Raw genomic sequence first — 20,152 nt, 5'->3', positions numbered from 1 at the left:
ACCCTCACGTCAACTGTGGTATAAGATGGCGTCTCCTCCACCAACATGTAGGGTATTTGGGCATTAGAAGATCTTGTGTGACCCTCACGTCAACTGTGGTACAGTATAGCGTCTCTTCCACCAAAATGTAGGGTTTTTGGGCATGAGAAGACCTTGTGTGACCCTCACGTCACCTGTGGTATAAGATGGCGTCTCCTCCATCAACATGTAGGGTGTTTGGCCATTAGATGACCTTGTGTGACCCTCATGTCACCTGTGGTACAAGATGGCGTCTCCTCCACCAACATGTAGGGTGTTTGGGCATGGGAAGACCTTGTGTGATCCTCACGTCACCTGCTGGAAGTGCCAATCTGTTTGATGTACAGAGACAAAGGAATCCGGATACACCCAGTGTGCTTCTCTTCTATGAAATGATATTCTCTAGGTCACTAAATACTGGACAATGTCAAAAAGGAGGAAAAAGGGCCAAGAAGAAAGTATCTGTTCTCACTACGCTCACTTCAGTCAGTGGAAACAAGGGGACAAGGCCTCCCCAGTGTCCCACAGATTGAATCTGTTAAAGGTGTTACCAGATAAGACATCCATGATCACAGATCTTTCGTCCTGGAGGAAGTCAAAGCCATCCACATTCCTGAAATGGAACTTCTCGTTTGTTCCATCCATTCTTTTTTAAAACACCCATTCAAACTTTTGCCATCTGCCATATTATTACGAACAACCAAGAAACAGCTTTCCTCTTGTACCATCATAGGTGCTACAAGGTGCAAGACAGGTCATAGGTTAGCGGCAAGTGATCAGGGGAATCATAGCAAGGCCTCCAGAAGTGATATCAGAACCAGAAGTGATGTCATGGGCGTCCCAGTCTGGAAGCTCATGTGGAGATGCAATTGGACCGAATATAACAATAGTTCTATGGCATTATTAAAAAATGTGTCTTTTGAGGTAATTTCAGGATTATGTGCACCATAAATTGGTCAAAACAACTACTTTGGTTGTTTGGAACAATTTGGTTCCAAAAAGTTCGTGATTTGAGGAAGAGACCCAATTTGGATGGGAATAATGAAGGTTACTTTTCTATTTAAATATAAATAGACTGTTCGGCATCCAAAGTAATACTAGATGTCAGTACCCATCAATCCATAGTGTATATATTCATTTAATCATTTTGTGCCACAAACCAGCTTTCCAGCTACAGTGTCAAAAACCTTTGTCAACTCAACAAAGACGCAGTATAGTCTTTTGGGATATGTTCACAATTTCCACAATTATATCTTGAACAAATGTGCTATCACTTACGGAGAACCCCTTTTTGAGTCCTGCTTGAGCTGGAGTTAAAATATTATTTGATTCTAAAAACTCCCGTCTTCTGTAATATGCTTGTAAAAAGTTTTCCAAAACATCTTAGCATTTTCGCAGATTTATGCGAGTTTGGATCTTAGTGATTAACTTTCTTCTTGTAAATAGGTTTTAAAATCCTGTTAAGTCAACTAACTGGTACGAGTCCAGAGTTTAAAACTAAAGTACAAATTATGGTTAGAAATGGTTCAACAAAGTATAATCCAGAAGTTTTATTTCTTTTCAATTTGGAAATAGATAGGATTTCCTCCGTGAAGATCCGGGTTAGAATAAGTCTTCAGCTACCCATGCTTGCCGTAAAAGGCTCTCACATATCTTGATTACCTATTAACCGTGTTAGTTTCCAGGAATAGGGACTCTCACACATCATCATTACCTATAAACCATAGTTGTTACCAGGAATAGGGACTCTCACACATCATCTTTACCTATTAACCGTGTTAGTTACCAGGAATAGGGACTCTCACACATCATCATTACCTATAAACCATAGTTGTTACCAGGAATAGGGACTCTCACACATCATCATTACCTATAAACCATAGTTGTTACCAGGAATAGGGACTCTCACACATCATCATTACCTAATAACCATAGTTGTTACCAGGGATAGGGACTCTCACACATCATCATTACCTATAAACCATAGTTGTTACCAGGAATAGGGACTCTCACACATCATGACCTAGTGTTTCTAGGAATAGGGACTCTCACATATCATGATCTAGTGTTTACCAGGAATAGGGACTCTCACACATCATGACCTAGTGTTTACCAGGAATAGGGACTCTCACAAATCATGACCTAGTGTTTACCAGGAATAGCAACTCTCACACATCATGACCTGGTGTTTACCAGGAATAGGGACTCTCACACATCATGACCTGGTGTTTACCAGGAACAGGGACTCTAACACGTCATCATTACAGAGTGTTTACCAGGAATAGGGACTCTCACATGTCATCTTCATGATGTATGAGAGGCACTTTCCTGGTAAACATTAGGTAATGATGATTTGTGAGAATCCATATTCCAGATAAGCACATGATAATGTTCCAAATTCTCCCTGTCGGATCATTTGGTTTGAAGTGTATGTGCCCTACAATTTTGTCCTTCCTACAAAATGGACTAGCTCCAATAAGAGCATCTCAAGTTACATACTCCTGTTACCTTATGCTTCCTCTTTTTGGGGGGCACGGGTGGCCCAGTCGTCTAAGGCACCGTGATTCGCTGTGCAGAGTTGCATCCCTTGGGCACACCAGAAACCTTTGATTGTGGGTTCAAATCCCGGTTCGCCCTGATTATGTTTCTAGGTTTGTCAGCACCATTCCTGTGCTCGTGGGTTTCACCGAAGTGGTAAACCTCTGAGACCTGCATCATTTCGGGCTTTCCTCCCACATTAAGCTGACACGCCGTGATGTAATTGGAATACAAGCAGCGTTAAACCCAACTCACACTCACTCACTCACACGCTTCCTCTTTTTGTCTCCAGTGGGCAGACAGACCTGAACAAGGTATCATCTTGGTCTTTTCAGTAATTTAGAGTAGTTATCAACAAGGGGTGTCTCAATTCTTGGTAATTTCAATATTGAAGCAAAATAATATTTATGCCCATAACAACAGGAAATCTGTAAGACGGTATGTGTATCTTTGTACAATGAAGGCAAAAACTTTGACACTTTGTGTTTGTCACCAGGTTACACAAAATAGGTCTCAATTGTGAGTCAGGTCATCAATGATTTGCTTCTGTTTGTTCTGTATCAAGATTAACGTGCTGCAAAGAGAAAGTCTTCCAAACCATAATATATTTTGAGGTTAGCGGTATTGGGACCCCCCATTGTTCCAAACTTCCATTCTCTTAAAGGTTGCAGCCTCTAGTATGTTAGTCTTGCCAGTCTCATCATACAAAGTTGGGTAGCTCTCTTAGAGTTTTAGACTCCCTGTTTTGAAGACAGGGTGACAATATATCTGGCTTGAAGGCATAGAAACTCCTTCCTATTGCCTACCCCTGTATCAAGTGTTGCTAACTGTTACCTGTTTCATGCAAAGCTGATTTGGTACATTATTGGTGTATGTGTTGATATGATATCTGGGGTACAATCCTTGGCACTTTGGGGTTCTTTGGTCCATTTTCTCCTTAGATGTATTATTGTCTATTACCTACTTCACAGGAATTTTCTTTTTCATTTATAAATTTTCTGTGTGATCAAATATTATCCATTGTTCCTAAATAATGTCATGCATGCCTCTATTTTCTATTTTCAATTGAATCTATCTAATTTTTTATTTCCTCCCCAACCTGTCCCTTTTATTTCCAGAAAAGTTAAATCACCAAGGGGCGCCCCAGGGACACTGGTAAATGTTTTGTTTGGCAGCAGATGTTTCCTTTCTGTTTGCTAACCCTGCCAACAGCTGGCACTGGCTACACTTCCTCCGACCTTCACCTGCGTATGACAACCATGTGCAACGACATGTCAGCCATCATTGCATATATACACGCCTCTCTCTGGCAACAAGGGACTAGAAACTTCACATCAGAGTTTATTATAGGATTGTATCCAAGTAATTGTGGGATTCAGCTCTCGGATTACAAATCATGTTTATATCATAATTTCTCTATCTAATGAATCAAGGGTTACAGGTCTGATAATTTCAAAGTAAAACAATATTTTGGTGTTTTGAACCCTTACTTACCAGTCTTCATTCAAATTCTGTTGAATTCTTATTAAGTCAATGGAGGTTTTGTACCTGCTTATTCAGTACTACTACCAAACTATTAATGGTTTAGGATATGATACTCACTATGCTTATGCTTAAGTAGTTTATAGTCCTATATTTCCTGTTTTAGCTCACTTGAGTCAAAGACAAGTGAGCTGATGTCATTGCCTGTTTGTCTGTCGTTAGTTGTCCATCAGAAACCTATGAGCCCATAAAGCCACAGATGACTCATTGAAATATCTATTAATGGCCATAATACAGTCATTTTAAATTTCATAATCGGTGTGAAGTTCTATACTTGTGTAGTTATTGTTTTGCAATATTTCCTGGATATTCAACTGGGGCCTTTTGCTATTTAGGCATTTTTAGGAAGAAAACAATTCTCTTTCCATGGCAACAAGTTTGATTTTGACACTGTTCATAGTGGTGTGTACCCGGTATAGAAATACAAAGTTCTGAATCCTAATTCCATAGTATTGTTTTGATAGCTCAGTAACAACTCATGTATATGGACAGACCTTGTTGTTCAGTTTTCTCAATTCTCTCCTTGTAATGTTATCTTATTTTGTTCAAATCATTAGATTTTAGTGTTAATTTTTAGTGCTCAGTATTTTTGAAGAAAATATTTTGATGTAAATACTGACAACAACTTTTATTAAGTGGCTATCTTTGTTGACATATTAAACTGTTGACTACATATCTGGGTGAGTAACAGTGTCACGGCACTGTATTTGAAGTTTAATTGTAAATCCCTGTTCAACACCTAATGGCAGAAAGATCATGGTAATCTTGACATGAAGAATGGGTCAGACTTTAGGAATACAACATCTACCATATTTTCTGGAGTATCTTGTGTACTTGAGTATGATGCACATACCCTTTCTTGGTTACAAGTTTTGTGGGAAAATGCTATGGTGTGTATAAGGAAAAAAATAAGAAATGTGTGCATTATGTACAAGTAAATATGGTGCTGTTTCACTGTGATGTAATGTAATGGTAGAAGTACAGTTGTATCATATACTAGCCACAAAAGAAACTGCATACCAAAAATATGTGATAAATGTCAGATATGGCAAGGCGTGCACACAAGTGTGAGATGAATCTAACTGGTATGCGACAGATCACTTTGTGTGACATATCCGTGTCACCCATCTCCACAACAGGCACCAGACCATCACAACTCACAGTCCTGAGCCGCCAACGTCAGCCGGGGACTCATGGATCTGTGTCACCCATCTCCACAACAGGCACTAGACCATCACAACTCAGTCCTGAGCTGCCAATGTCAGCCGGGGACTCATGGATCCGTGTCACCCATCTCCACAACAGGCACTAGACCTTCACAACTCAGTCCTGAGCTGCCAGTGTCAGCCTGGGACTCATGGATCCGTGTCACCCATCTCCACCATCTCCACCATCTCCACCATCTCCACAACAGGCACTAGACCATCACAACTCACAGTCCTGAGCCGCCAACGTCAGCCGGGGACTCATGGATCCGTGTCACTCATCTCCACAACAGGCACTAGACCATCACAACTCACAGTCTAGAGCCGCCAACGTCAGCCGGGGACTCATGGATCTGTGTCACCCATCTCCACAACAGGCACCAGACCATCACAACTCACAGTCCTGAGCCGCCAACGTCAGTCGGGGACTCATGGATCCATGTCACCCATCTCCACAACAGGCACCAGACCATCACAACTCACAGTCCTGAGCTGCCAACGTCAGCCGGGGACTCATGGATCCGTGTCGCCCATCTCCACAACAGGCACCAGACCATCACAACTCACAGTCCTGAGCCCAAACGTCAGCCGGGGACTCATGGATCCGTGTCACCCATCTCCACAACAGGCACCAGACCATCACAACTCAGTCCTGAGCTGCCAATGTCAGCCGGGGACTCATGGATCCGTGTCACCCATCTCCACAACAGGCACTAGACCATCACAACTCACTGTCCTGAGCCACCAACGTCAGCCGGGGACTCATGGATCCGTGTCACCCATCTCCACAACAGGCACCAGACCATCACAACTCAGTCCTGAGCTGCCAATGTCAGCCGGGGACTCATGGATCCGTGTCACCCATCTCCACAACAGGCACTAGACCATCACAACTCGCAGTCCGGAGCCGCCAATGTCAGCCTGGGATTTGACCACGTCATCCTGCCATAAGACCGCAGGCACCTTGTCCGACAGCGCTTATTGTGGTGGAGGAGTATTGTCTTCACTGAAGAGTCCCATTTCAACATTTTTCACATTAACATTTGTCACTGCGTTTACAGACTTGTCTCAGTTTCATTGAGCTTCTGTTTGTGGCTAGTGTATGTATAATCTGACTTGGTAAACAGTAGCTGCAAGGGAAATTGTATGTGACTAAACTTTGTGTAACAGTGGTAAGAGTGTGTGCATGCAAATTAGCAATCCAACATTAATATCTAACCTCTTGCACCTGTTTTCCTTCTGTTATACACTGTATGTCCAGAGTTTGTAGTTTCCCCCATAAACTGTGTTGGCACTAACAGTGACTAAAATGCATGTTGTTCATTATTTGCTCACCAAGACTTTCACCCTCACTTTCTACACCCTGGCAGATCCAGTCTCCTTACATGTTACCTGCGCCTTCGGCCATGTCACATCATGACTGGGGTATTATGTACACTCCATTTCTCATCATGCTAACTCTGTCTCTGACTGCACCTGTACCAGATAGACAGATTATAACAAGTTCAAGGCTGTTGTACCCTACACAACATGTACAAGCAAACAAACAGTGATAACTACACTTGGCCCAGTCCTCACAGTCAGTGAGACCTTAGCTTTAGTATACATTACATGGAACATGCTCAGAAAATGTCATAAATCTTGTTCACTTTGCACTACCAAGTAACAATTAAAAGTTCCATCATTATTTTAATTGGACATAATAAAAAATACTCTTTGTACAGATCGCGACAGGGACATGAGAGTCATATATGTCTTTTCGAAGGAGAATAAGTACCCCAAAATGGAAAGAAGCCATGTTCAAAAGATTGGCATTTGTGAAAAAAGAAACATCCTTTTTCTAATTTCACCCCATGAAATATAAATTTCCTTAAAAATTGAAATTGAAGTCAAACATTTCTAGTTGTTAAATATAACAAAGAAATAAAATAAATTCTGTTCATAGATTATTTGTACCTCCTGTTTGTTAACACAGTGAACATGTGAAATGTGCTCTCAGGTTGAAACTATTATTCCACTCTGTTGGATTGCATAACATTAGTGCTTCCTGTCTTTTCAATTGTGGGTTGATTTTGGAGCTGTGATACAGATTTTATGAGAAATAAGTATTGGAGGTGTACTGATTTACTGAGTGCTCTGAAAGTAAGTGTCCCTAATGATACCACACATTTTGATATATTTTTCAAGTTTGGACATTTATTTTACATTCATAAGGAGGGTCATGATGCATGGTTTGTCAGAATGGAGAATTATGTGCATCAAAGGCCAAATAATTTCCTCCGGTGGCTGTCCTTGTTGTAACCATGGAAAAGTAACTTGAAGAACCTCAGTGCTAACAACAGGGACATCACAGTTTTTTCATAATGAATAGATTTTAAGTTTTATCATCTGGTGTTACTTATTTGTGTTACCTCACCTGACTGAAAGTCAAGGGAGCTTATGTTTAGCATATTCAATTGTTCGTCGGTCCATTGTTAACTTTTGCATTTGTGACATCTCCTCAGAAACTATGAGGCCTATTGAGCTGAATATTGTATGAATGATCCTAGCAAAGTTGTCTAAAACTCGCTCACAAAATACCAGATGAATTTTGAAATTGTCATATTTGTTCATAACTCAGCCGGTTTTGCATGTATCATGAAATTTGATCAGGCAGGCATGTAGTTTTCAGGCTTACCATAAATATGTTTTTATTATTTTTTAAATTATTTTTTTAGCCCCCTGGCATATAATTCGTGGGGGGATATAGTCGACACCTCGTCTGTCTCTCTGCTCCGCCCGTCCGTCCTTCCATCCGTAAACATTTCATTTCCGGAGCATTTCTCAAGAACAGTTCAATAATTTTGCAATGATAATTGGCAGATATATCAAAACAGATCCTGAAATAGTGCCTGTTGCTACTTACAGATTTTTGGCATTTATTATTTCCTAGATTTCCATGGAGAGTGTGGACATAGTCTCTGAAGGGGAGGTGAATTTTGTTTCCAGAGCACAACTCAAAAACCATTCAATATCTTTCAACAAAAATTGGCAAATATATCAAACAGATCCTGAAATAGTGCCTGTTGCTACTTACGGATTTTTGGCATTTTTATTTCCTAGATTTCAGTGGAAAGAGTTTGGACATAGTCTCTGAAGGGGAGGTGGATTTTGTTTCCAGAGCACAACTCAAAAACTGTTCAATATCTTTCAACAAAAATTGGCAAATATATCAAACAGATCCTGAAATAGTGCCTGTTGCTACTTACGGATTTTGGGCATTTTTATTTCCTAGATTTCCATGGAAAGAGTTTGGACATAGTCTCTGAAGGGGAGGTGGATTTTGTTTCCAGAGCACAACTCAAAAACTGTTCAATATCTTTCAACAAAAATTGGCAAATATATCAAACAGATCCTGAAATAGTGCCTGTTGCTACTTATGGATTTTTGGCATTTTTATTTCCTAGATTTCCATGGAAAGAGTTTGGACATAGTCTCTGAAGGGGAGGTGGATTTTGTTTCCAGAGCACAACTTAAAAACTGTTCAATATCTTTCAACAAAAATTGGCAAATATATCAAACAGATCCTGAAATAGTGCCTGTTGCTACTTACGGATTTTGGGCATTTTTATTTCCTAGATTTCCATGGAAAGAGTTTGGACATAGTCTCTGAAGGGGAGGTGGATTTTGTTTCCAGAGCACAACTCAAAAACTGTTCAATATCTTTCAACAAAAATTGGCAAATATATCAAACAGATCCTGAAATAGTGCCTGTTGCTACTTACAGATTTTTGGCATTTTTATTTCCTAGATTTCCATGGAAAGAGTTTGGACATAGTCTCTGAAGGGGAGGTGGATTTTGTTTCCAGAGCACAACTCAAAAACCGTTCAATATCTTTCAACAAAAATTGGCAAATATATCAAACAGATCCTGAAATAGTGCCTGTTGCTACTTACAGATTTTTGGCATTTTTATTTCCTAGATTTCCATGGAAAGAGTTTGGACATAGTCTCTGAAGGGGAGGTGGATTTTGTTTCCAGAGCTCAACACAAAAACCGTTCAATATCTTTCAACAAAAATTGGCAAATATATCAAACAGATCCTGAAATAGTGCCTGTTGTTATTTACAGATTTTGGCATTTTTATTTTTCTTGATTTCCATGGAAAGAGTTTGGACATAGAAACAATTTAGGCTTGTGGCTCCTTTCTTTGATTATTATCATGTAGTATATGAAGTGACAAAGACATCACTTCAAATATACCTGTTTTAGTCTGATTTCAGTCATACAAATGGGTATCTCTCATACCCTCACATCTAGTCGCACGTTTAAAAGGAAGCCAGAAGCTGGAACGTAAACATTAAACTTGTTTCCGTCCGGTTGCGCACGCACCTCCCTATGACATGTCACAAATCTCTCAGCCCGCCTCTGAGCTGGTCACTCGAGAAAGTCTTTCGCGTTAGACTGCTTGTTTGTATTCTATTAGTACTTATCGCTTGTCTACAGTTGTTGTTCTAATAAAGTAATAATAATAATAAATATGTCTTACCTGTAAACTCCTGGAATGTAATTCTTTGTAATCCATTGTTTGTGTTCAACACTTGTTTCACTGTTTGACTTGATTATACACGTGGCAACATGTCGGGCATTTGTGCCTCGTGTCAAAGAAAACTGTCTAAAGTAGACCCTCACAAGTATTGTCCTTCCTGCATCATTAAGGACTGGTTTTCAACGTGTTCATGGGAAAAATGTTGTAAAGAATGTGAGCACTTGTCTTCCATAAACTTTAACTTATATCTTTGTGCGTTGGCGAAGCGGGCTGCTGACCAGCGCTACAAGCACAGAAGGTCATCGGGTGGATCCTTGGACTCTGCACCCTCCACATCGACCACACCCAAGAAATCAGTTGATAAAGACCCGCCTCAGTCAAATTATGTTTTCGACAAGACACGTGACCGTTCGCCTGCTGATGATACTACCCGCACGACTGATCTTCGTCAATCGGTTGATTGAGAGCGTCACTCAGCCACCCCTGTTACGACAGGACCGGGTGGTGTCGAGGACCATGAGGGGACAACGGTCCCTCGTCGGTCCGTATCTCGTTCTACCAGCGACGATAGGGACGTCATGCGGGACGACAGTGGACACAGAAGTAGTTCCGTTCAAGTCGGGACGACAGGTAGAGTGCCTCGTTGAAAGACAGTACACAACACAAGGGCGTTCATGGCCTTCGTGGTCGTTGGGAGTACGATTCGGACGATAACTACGATGGGAATCATAGTACTTCTACAGTTAGAGATCGGAGCCCTCGTCCCCACGAGGATGTGCGACGTTCTCGCAGGGAGTTTCTAGGAGTTCAGCGTCGTAGTGAAGATAATGACAGAACGACGCCCTCGTCTCACTTTAATATCAACTCGGCTTTGATACCCAAGATAACGGTGGCGGTCCTCGCCTCGACGGCGTCAACCAAGAAGGACTCGACTGCGTCGGTGGTCCATGGACCGTCAACCAGTACACCAGCACCTTCATCTACGCCTCCACAATCGACGTCGATGATGGATTGTGACGACAGCCCTCCTTGGCCTCCCAAAGACATTGAGTTGTTTGCTTAGCTATCTAACTTTCTGCCTGAGTTATCACAAGACGATGACAAACTGACGCGTGCGGGCTTTAAGGTCGGATATATACAGCAGTCTCTTCAGTTTTCTCCTCCCGATGTCTTCAAAGCCATGGCTCAAGATATGGACCAGAACTTTGCCTCTGGTCTGCCTGGGCAGAGTTTCTGCAAGCCGCCTGGTCTATCTCGTTACCCGATTTATGGCATGCCGTTTTCGTCACCCATGAGTAGGGAATTGGATTGGGGGCTACTCTTCAAGAAACCAGCGCCCTCCAAGATTCTAGTAGAAGACAGGCATTTGGAATCCATGGACACTGCTGTTCGTCACCAGCTACAACCGCTTGCTATGCTGTCGACAGCGATCGAGGCCCTCTCAGTGTACTTTGAGGAGAAAGAACCCCAGGACGAGGATGACAGGATGGTGCCATCGGTCCTCACCTGTATGCAACAGTGGATCTCAGACGTCCTCGCCCAGTCCCGATATGTATCAGGCCAGATTACTACGGCACGTCGCCATGGTTACATCGACTGCACTGAACTACCTGATCGTCATGGCAGGTCACTCTTACGGGCCCCGTGGTCATCGCTACAGTTGTTTGACAGTCGTACCAACGACGTTCTGGACAAGTACTCCAGGGAAGCCGAGCGTGACATCATCATTTCGGCTTAACACAACCTGTCCAGAAGGCCACCGGTTTCGAACGCCCCACGACGACCTTACCGAAACGAGAATGTGCACATTCCACACTCCACCAACGGATCGGCTGACGGAGGCCATCGATTCGTTGGTGGGAAAGGCGGCCGTACTTCGCCTAGGGACATCGGCACCATTGCCGGGGTACTACTCGCCCATCTTTCTAGTACCCAAGAAAAACTCCACAAAGATGCGGCTTATTTTCAATTTCAAAAAGTTCAACGCAACATACCTCCAACAACCAGACACATTCACCATGATATCCCTCAGCTCTCTGCGTCGGATGATATTACAGAACGACTTCCTCGTCTCGATAGACCTTCAGGATGCGTATCTCCATGTACCGATAGCTTCTGAGTTCCAAAAGTACCTCCGATTTGTCTACCAAGGTCTTCATTACCAGTGGGCGGCCCTCCGGTTTGGATTTTCTACGGCCCCGTGTATTTTCACACAGATCATGAAGCCAGTCATAGAATGTCTCCATCGGCAAGCGATCAGGGTCTCCTTCTACCTAGACATCGGGCTCCAAGCTCACCAGTTCACAGAAGCCCTTCAAGCAGAGTTGGCGACCACCCTGAGTCTACTACGGTACCTCGGGTGGATCGTCAACCTTCAAAAGTCGGACTTGGTACCAACTCGGGATCTACAGTACATTGGGATACGCTTCCAGACTGGGGTCAGTCTGGTCACGGTACCTCAAGACAGTTGGGACAAGATTGTCAGCAGCGTTCCGAGACTTCTACATGCCCCGGCGTCGGTGCACACGTGGCAGGAAGTCCTCGGTCTGTTGACATCGGCCCAAGACCTGACTCGCCGAGGTCGTCTTCAACTTCGTCCGCTGCAGAGATTGCTGTACCCCCACCTGGAGTTTCCCAATCTCCTGGTTCCACTTCCGGCGCAGCTACGTTGTGGTGGCTCCAGCCGTCGAACGTTTGCGAAGGCGTCTTTATGAGAAAACCTCCATTCTTACTACACCTATTCGTAGACGCGTGATGGGAGCGCACTTCGGGGACGACCAAGCGGCCGGGCTGTGGTCGCCAGAAGAAAAGGTCCTCCACATCAACTGCCTCGAGATGGAAGCAGTGATTCAGACGGTCGAGTTCTGGAAACTTTGACTCGGTTGGAAACGGCTGATGATACAGTTGGACAACTCCACAGTCGTACACTGCATCAACAAACAGGGAACGACTCGGTCGACTCGGACCGGACATTCAGGTTCTTCGACCTCGTCGACGACTTGGACATGGGCGTACGCGGCCGTCACATCCCGGGGGCCAAGAATGTGATAGCCGACGCCCTGTCAAGACCATCGAGTCCAACAGTCTTTCATCTGGTGACAGATCGACTCTGGCTGCCCCAAGTAGATCTCTTCGCAACCCGGTACAACAACTGCCTCCCTTGATTCGTGTCGCCGGTTCCAGACCCACGGGTATGGGACCACGACGCTCTAGCGATATCGTGAGAGGGTCTAGACGCTTACGCGTTTCCGCCAACAGTGCTGTTACCATCGATACTGGAGAAAGTTGTCAAACGGCCAACCTACGTCTGCTTTTGGTTTCGCCTTATTGGCCTGCCAGAACGTGGTTCCCGGAACTTCTTCAGATCATCGATCAGCCACCGTTCCCGTTGCCAGATTGAGACGACCTCCTTCTTCATCCTCACACCTACATCTTGCATCTGGGGATAAAGAACTTCCAGCTTCACACCTGGGTTTGCTTAAGACCACGTTAATGAAGAAAGGATATTCGGCTAAAGTGGCAGCGCTTGTCTCGTTGGCACATCGAGTTACCACTCAAAAGCTGTACGATGACAAGTGAACCACTTTCTCCATTTTTGCCAGGTCTCGTGGCTTCAACCCGGCAGTAGCAACCCCACCACAGGTGGAGGAGTTCTTAGTCTATCTCCGGTCATCTTGGCGTTTGAAAGGGTCGACGATCTCGACTTATCTGGCAGCTTTGGCTTCAGTGGTGCCGTCTCCTACGGGCGACAAGCTCACTAAAGTACTGGAGTTGCAGAAGATTCTACGTGCCTTCATGGTTGAAGATCAGTCATGTAAATTCCGACCACCGGCCTGGGACCTCGATGTTGTTCTGCGCAACCTGTCTAGTCAGGCTTACGAGCCTCTAGATCAGGTCGCGTTCGACTTATTGTCGGTCAGATATCGTTCGATCAGCGTAACCATGGCAACGTCCATCTTGGTCTCAGATGGGATTTTTTAGCGGAAAATGAACTTCCTGGCCCAGATTCGAGAATGTTCACATTCCTTCCTTGTCTGCCATTATGGGCCCTCATGATCACGCTGATCTCACCCTGTGCCCAGTTCGTGCGCTTCGTATTTACCTGCAGCGATCTGAACAGTGACGACAACATTTTCGACGGCTGTTCATACCGCTCTCAACCAATGCAAGGAAAGAGATTACACGTAATACTCTCTCCTTTTGGTTGAGAGCGGTAATTCTCAGAGCTTACGAGGCGCAAGGACTCGCACCTCCCACCTCCTCTCATCCTCACGAAGTTCGAGCCATAGCTTCAACATTAGCACTCCACAGTAATTGTTCGCTGCAAGCTATTATGGAGGGCTTATGCTTATAGAGATCTACTTCAGTGTTTGCTTCGCATTATCTCAGAGATATCTCAACAGAAGATGTTGAAGGACTCAAACAGTTTGGTCCACTCGTGGTGGCACAACAGATCTTTCAGAAAAGACAGTGAATTTGTGCTTTATTCACTTTGGTCTTTTTGCTCGACACTTCCTGCCATATAACATGTTACAATAAAAGCTGTTGGTGAATGTACGCATTCTTATGGTTTTTTGTTTTGTGCAGTACTTCGGCTTTTTCATTATGGTTATACAGTGTATGCATCGTCTTTCCATACTTTATAGTACTGCTCGTATTTTTTAGTTACCTTGTATACTGTGAGTTGCTCTGTAACTAAATTATGTGCCGACCACACTTCGATCGCAATTCAACTGACGTGTGCAGTTGTCTTGTCGCATCGATAATTAGTTGTGTGTCGAAGAGCATTAACCATGATATTTTTAGTTACCTTGACTATGGTGAGTTGTTCTGTAACTAAATTATATGCCGACCACACTTCGATCGCAATTCAACTGACGTGTGCAGTTGTCCTGTTGCATCGATAGTTACTTGTGGGTCGAAGAGCATTAACCATGCTGTGAGTTCGTGATAAACAACTTGTCTCGTCCGTGCATCTGGTTGAATGTTCTATTGTCACTACAGGGGTGAGGTACTTGGTACATTCGACATGAAAGAGGTCACTTCCTGATTACTTTCCCGACCCTCCTTCCAGTGTTCCATCGAATTCTACCCATTTGTTGACTGAAAACAGACTAAAACATAGGTGTTTCAGATAAAAACGATGTTTTATTGGTCTGTTTTCAGTCGTACGTTCCCACCCAGCCATCCCCACAGGGAAGTAATCCAGTCCAGTCCTGCTTGATGGCTTATTCTTCGAGATTTGTGACATGTCATAGGGAGGTGCATGTGCAACCGGGCGGAAACAAGTTTAATGTTAACATTCCAGCTTCTGGCTTCCTTTTAAACGTGCAACTAGACGTGAGGTTATGAGAGATACCCATTTGTACGACTGAAAACAGTAATCTGAAAAACCCATATTTCTAACAAATACAAAACCTCTATTACATCTGTGCCATCAATCCTGTATTTTGGCTGTCATCACACTATAAAAATCTTCAGATTTTCAACAGAAGTCCTCTGTCCTGTCAACTATCCATAATAAGTTGTGCATGTAATAGCATCTTGCTACCCATGCCACTTGCTCAGTGTAAGGTGGGAAATCTCACTTCTTTCATCTGTGTGCAAGGAACAACATCCAAATTTATTTCAGAGTTGTCTTGCACATTATTTGGAAGTTGTCAGAATCTTGGAAGAAGGCTGAGAGCAAAGAGTTGGCTAAGAAGAAATAGTTGGCTAATATGAAAGAGGTTGTCAAGAAAAAGGTAGAGACTCTCACCTCCCTTTCTACGGTCACAGCAGAGATTCGTCTCCAGCCATCAGAAGAGTCTTCGAGACACCCCTCAGCATTATTGATGTTGTTCCGAAAGAATGTTACCAAAGGTCTCCATGGATAATTTTCAGTGTGACTTAGGGACCCAATCACTTTCTAAGTTGATGGGTATTGTTACTAGGGAACCTGAAGCCCTTGAAAGATATGACATACAGGGGAAGACTTCAACTTCAACCCATTCAAGCTTGTATGAACCAAAGTTTTAAGGTCAAAAGTTTAAAAGCCTTGTACCTTTCCACGAAATAATGATTTTTTAAACACAAGTAGCAATTTATAAAATGATCCACAGCAGAATGTTATGTGAACAAGTAATCAAACCTGGCAGAAAAGTTCACTGGGATAAAATCGTCCAGATACTCCCACCCTTGAAAACACCATGCGAAATGTTACCTCATACTCATGCAACAAAACTCATCATGTGCATTCAAATGGTATAAATACCGGCAGTGGAGAGAGAAGTTGAAGTCAGTACGATTTAACTTATGGTTAGACGCCATTTAACTGAAACTGAGGTGGCTAGAGCCACAGGAACAATACAGGGTGGTTTGGCTCAAACAGCAAATCAGTACAATGTTTATTGTTGAGTCATTTTAAGAGCAACAACCCAATCTCACCAAACTGGCCTAAAGACAAAAGAAACCATGCTCCGGCTCTCCGAAGGTGACAACTCCTAGACTGGCTAGACTGGCCTAGAAGCAGGTTCACCACAGCACAATTTCTCCAGAATCACCTTCAACAATTGGCAGGTTGTCAACACTAACAAGTTCGAAAAGACTCCATGCAGAGGGTCTGTGGTCTAGAAGACCAGTACAACGGATGGCATTGCCTACACACTATGGATAACACTGGATGATCGTAATTAGTGGGTCAAACATTGGCAAAATGTTCTTTTCATAGACATTTCCAGATATTGCCTACTCCTCAATGGTCACATTCAACCAGGTTTACTTTGGCTTTACTCTCTGGGAGTGTTGTGTGGCAGCCCAGTCTCTTGTGTCTTGGTTGTTCCCACTCCTTCGATGATGTGGGATTAGCATGCAAATATAATGGTTCTGCGAAAGTTTATTATATATTTGCCAATGTCTTTCACATTCTTAGATTTAGTCCTTTTGAGGTGATTTGATTCTATGTATGCTTGATATTGGTCAAACACCAGAATGAAGAGGTTTTTGAGCCATTAGGTATCCACAATCAACTTTTACTATCCTGGGATGTCAGACCCCAACAGTCCTTCTGGGATAATCTGCCAATGCTTTAATAGGGGTTTTGATCATTATAGTTATCATTATTTAAAATTCTAAGAATACTACCTCTATTACATGAGATCCCACACACCACCTCCAATTATCTGCATATAGATGGAACTGATGTTGGAAAGAAGTGAGGTTTTCCCACGTTACATATATTCATGAGATACAGGTAGCAAGATACTATTCCTTGCACAACTTATTATGGATAGTTGACAGTAAAGAGCACATCTGTTGAAAATCTGAAGATTTTTATAGTGTGATGACAGCCAAAATACAGGATTTCTCACAATTATTAAATAGAATAGTATTCATAGAATTATTAACAATGATAGCTATTGTTTGATAATTCCTACTTTATTTGCATTTTGCTCTAAAAAGTGAAATGGGAGACTTCACAACAATAGAAATATAACAAAATGTTGGTCGCCAATCAGGTCATACAATTATTTAATTATCATTGTTTCTCCATAATGTGTATAAAAAACACATTTAGGAATTGAGGTGCAATTTTAATTTTTCAAAATTCACAAGTGGTAATGTTTTAATTTTTGTATTATGATCATGCTTTCAGATTTTATTATTTTTTGGTCATTTTTGTCATTTCAAATGCCAGCATTTTCTGAGAATGTCCCATATAAGAGTTTTTGGTCAAATGTGCATATAATAATATTGCTCAGTTATGGAGAAATTTAAATGTGCACATACATTTACACTCACATGGATATGACAGAAAACAACACAGACCTTATTTCCAAATTGATAGTTATATGATGAGGTTATTATAACAATTTCCAAATTGCTTACCCCATTGTGATGTGTGTCACAGGATGGGAGAGTATAAGAAATCTCTCGCAACTGATCTCATTTGGAGAATAAGGCCATGAGTAAAAGTCAGTTCTCTCTGTTCAGTGCATCTTGTCATTACTGGCACAGCCCAACGAGACTGATACCATGACATGCTACATCAGTTTGAATGTGTCAGTGTTAGGAGTAAGGGGAACAGCACAACATCTTCTCCCATCTTCTTTTCATTTTGTCTTTGCTTTCAAGTAATCTAATCTTCCTATCTACACTGTTGAAGTTTCATGTCTTGTTGGGAAACACTGTAATTAATACCTGCTATATTCCCAGTAACAATATTCAACAGTTACATGATAAACCTTATGTGCCTGAAGATTTGGCCTGTTTCTCAATCTAGGAAATATAATATGCCCAAAGACAGCCATGATCTTAATGTTCTGCATCATCTCATTCTGATGTAGCTGCTAGGTAAGAAACTAACAATTTAACATATAGAATGAGTCAAGAAAATAGATATGTATTTTATTTGAATAGTAAGTATGAATTTGAGATTGGTTATTGTTACTTCCAGGTCGTATGATAAGAGCAAAGTCAGCAGCCCTAGTACAGAGAGTGCAGCAGTGCCACTGAAGGCACCTCTGGACCAGGAGCCAGGCATCACAGCAGCAGCAGGAGGCAGTGACCAGAAGGAGCAAGTGGTGTAACCCCCTTCTTCCTGCTGCAGGTGTTAACTTACTCTTCTCCTCTAGCAGGCATATCAGCTATAGACTGAAGGAGGATTTAACTCAAGAGGGTTTTTTGTTGGGGGTATTTGTTTGGTTAGTTGCGCATCTTTAGCACGGAAGTAGTGACAAGTTAAATATATTGTTTGTGTAACCATAACAAAACCTTTAATGGCAGTTAGTTTACCTAATGTATATTATGGGATATAGGTCAAGTTTTTAGGACCAAAAACTAATTGAATAGAAAAAGGTGTAGACCAATATCCTGAAGCAACATTTGTTAAAGCTATTTGAAGGTACACCAGTTTACAGCGAGTAACCTATAGAAATCTGCCACTGAACAAAATATACCTGTACATACAAAGGTGATCCGTCAACTGAAAACTTGGCTTCAAAAGTTTAGGTATATATAAGGCTACAGACCATTATCTGGTAGGATAATAATACAACAATATATAAAACACTGAAGTGTTAAGAACACACTACAAAAATGTGAACATTAAACAGTGAAAGAAGTAGACTATATCAAATCAAACGTAACATTTACAAAATTTGATTTTTAAATGTAGTGTTCAAGAAAGTTGTGATATCAAACACACACTGATCACCTAGCAGAGATCAATGCTTGACAACATCTGTGCAGTTGACGAATATGTATCCCTATCTGGCTTTTGGGGATGTTTTGCCGCTCCTGAAGCAAGGCTGCTTGAAGGTCATTAAGCATGACAGGGGGCATCACTCTCTCCCAAAGAGCCACTGTCCAAGCATGTCACACATGGGTATAGGTCAGGGATAACACTGGCCAGTCTGTATATCTCACCAAATGTTGACATGAGTAAGCTGTCACAATCCTAGCTCTGTGTGGTCTGGAATTGTCCTGAAACTTGTATGACATTCAGTACCTGGAGACACAACTGGTACAATGTTATCTCTGTACTTTTCACCAGTCATAGTCACTTCAAAGAAGGTCTGTCATGTTGTTCATGCTTATGCCCCCACAGAACCTCACAGAGCCACCATGATCATGCTCAGTTACTGCCTTCAAGTGTCTCTCCCTGTCTTCAAAATACTGGTCTACAGCCATCATTGAAGGACATATTGAAGCTAGACACATCAGAGAATACTTGAATGGGAATGTTAAATGTTGTCTGTTCTGAGAGGAGGTTGGACAGCACGATCTCTTGCTCTGGTGCCATGGTCCCTCAATCATTGGCTCACTGTTGACACCGATACCTAGGCGCCTGTAATGTGGTGCCTCTCCTGGTGATCTGGCTATGGTTTGCCTGTTCCTGAGTGCTGTCAAATATTGATCGTTGTTCCTTGTGGAGACTCTTGGATGACCAGACCAGGGACAATCACAGACAGAATTTGTCTGTTGAAACCTTCTCCAAAGGTTGGATGTTTTGCCCACTGGGATACCATGTAAATCCCACACTGGTTTGGTTAAATGCATGTAATTCTTTTGAATACATCACCTCTATCACATCAGTTGCCATAAATTCCTGTTTATGCTGAGAACCACACTATAAATTTTTATAAATTTTCAACAGACGTCCACTACACTGCCAACGTATCCATAGTTGTGAGGGAAACCCTTTCCCTTGCCAGGGGCGCCACCGCGCATGCGCAAGGCGGGAATCTAGTTACTTCTTTCCTGTGTGTCCAGATGACAACAAGGAAAATTTTTGTTGCACATCCGAACACGTGATTGAGTTCCACGCTTACAAGCACATTAG

General features: G+C 42.4%; 1 protein-coding gene across 4 annotated transcripts in view; it reads left to right on the top strand.

The window, feature by feature from the left end:
- Window positions 1-19,977, top strand: part of LOC139445055 (molybdate-anion transporter-like) — a 79,098-nt gene extending 59,121 nt beyond the window's left edge. The window contains exons 13-15 of one of the 4 annotated variants that reach the window (XM_071226126.1): window positions 2,849-2,870; window positions 3,675-3,711; window positions 18,266-18,288. In XM_071226126.1, coding sequence (XP_071082227.1) covers window positions 2,849-2,870; window positions 3,675-3,683 — 31 coding nt within the window. In that variant the 3' untranslated portion in view covers window positions 3,684-3,711; window positions 18,266-18,288. Of the gene's footprint in view, window positions 1-2,848; window positions 2,871-3,674; window positions 3,712-18,265 lie in introns of all 4 variants that reach the window. The other 3 variants (XM_071226125.1, XM_071226127.1, XM_071226124.1) reach the window with 3 other exon arrangements.
- The last annotated feature ends 175 nt before the right edge of the window (window positions 19,978-20,152 follow it).

Source organism: Haliotis cracherodii, unplaced genomic scaffold, assembly GCF_022045235.1.
Source record: "Haliotis cracherodii isolate W230 unplaced genomic scaffold, xgHalCrac1.p SCAF_6, whole genome shotgun sequence".
NCBI lineage: Eukaryota > Metazoa > Mollusca > Gastropoda > Lepetellida > Haliotidae > Haliotis > Haliotis cracherodii.
The sequence above is the reverse complement of the archived record's forward strand: the minus strand, read 5'-3'. Positions and strand labels throughout refer to the sequence as shown.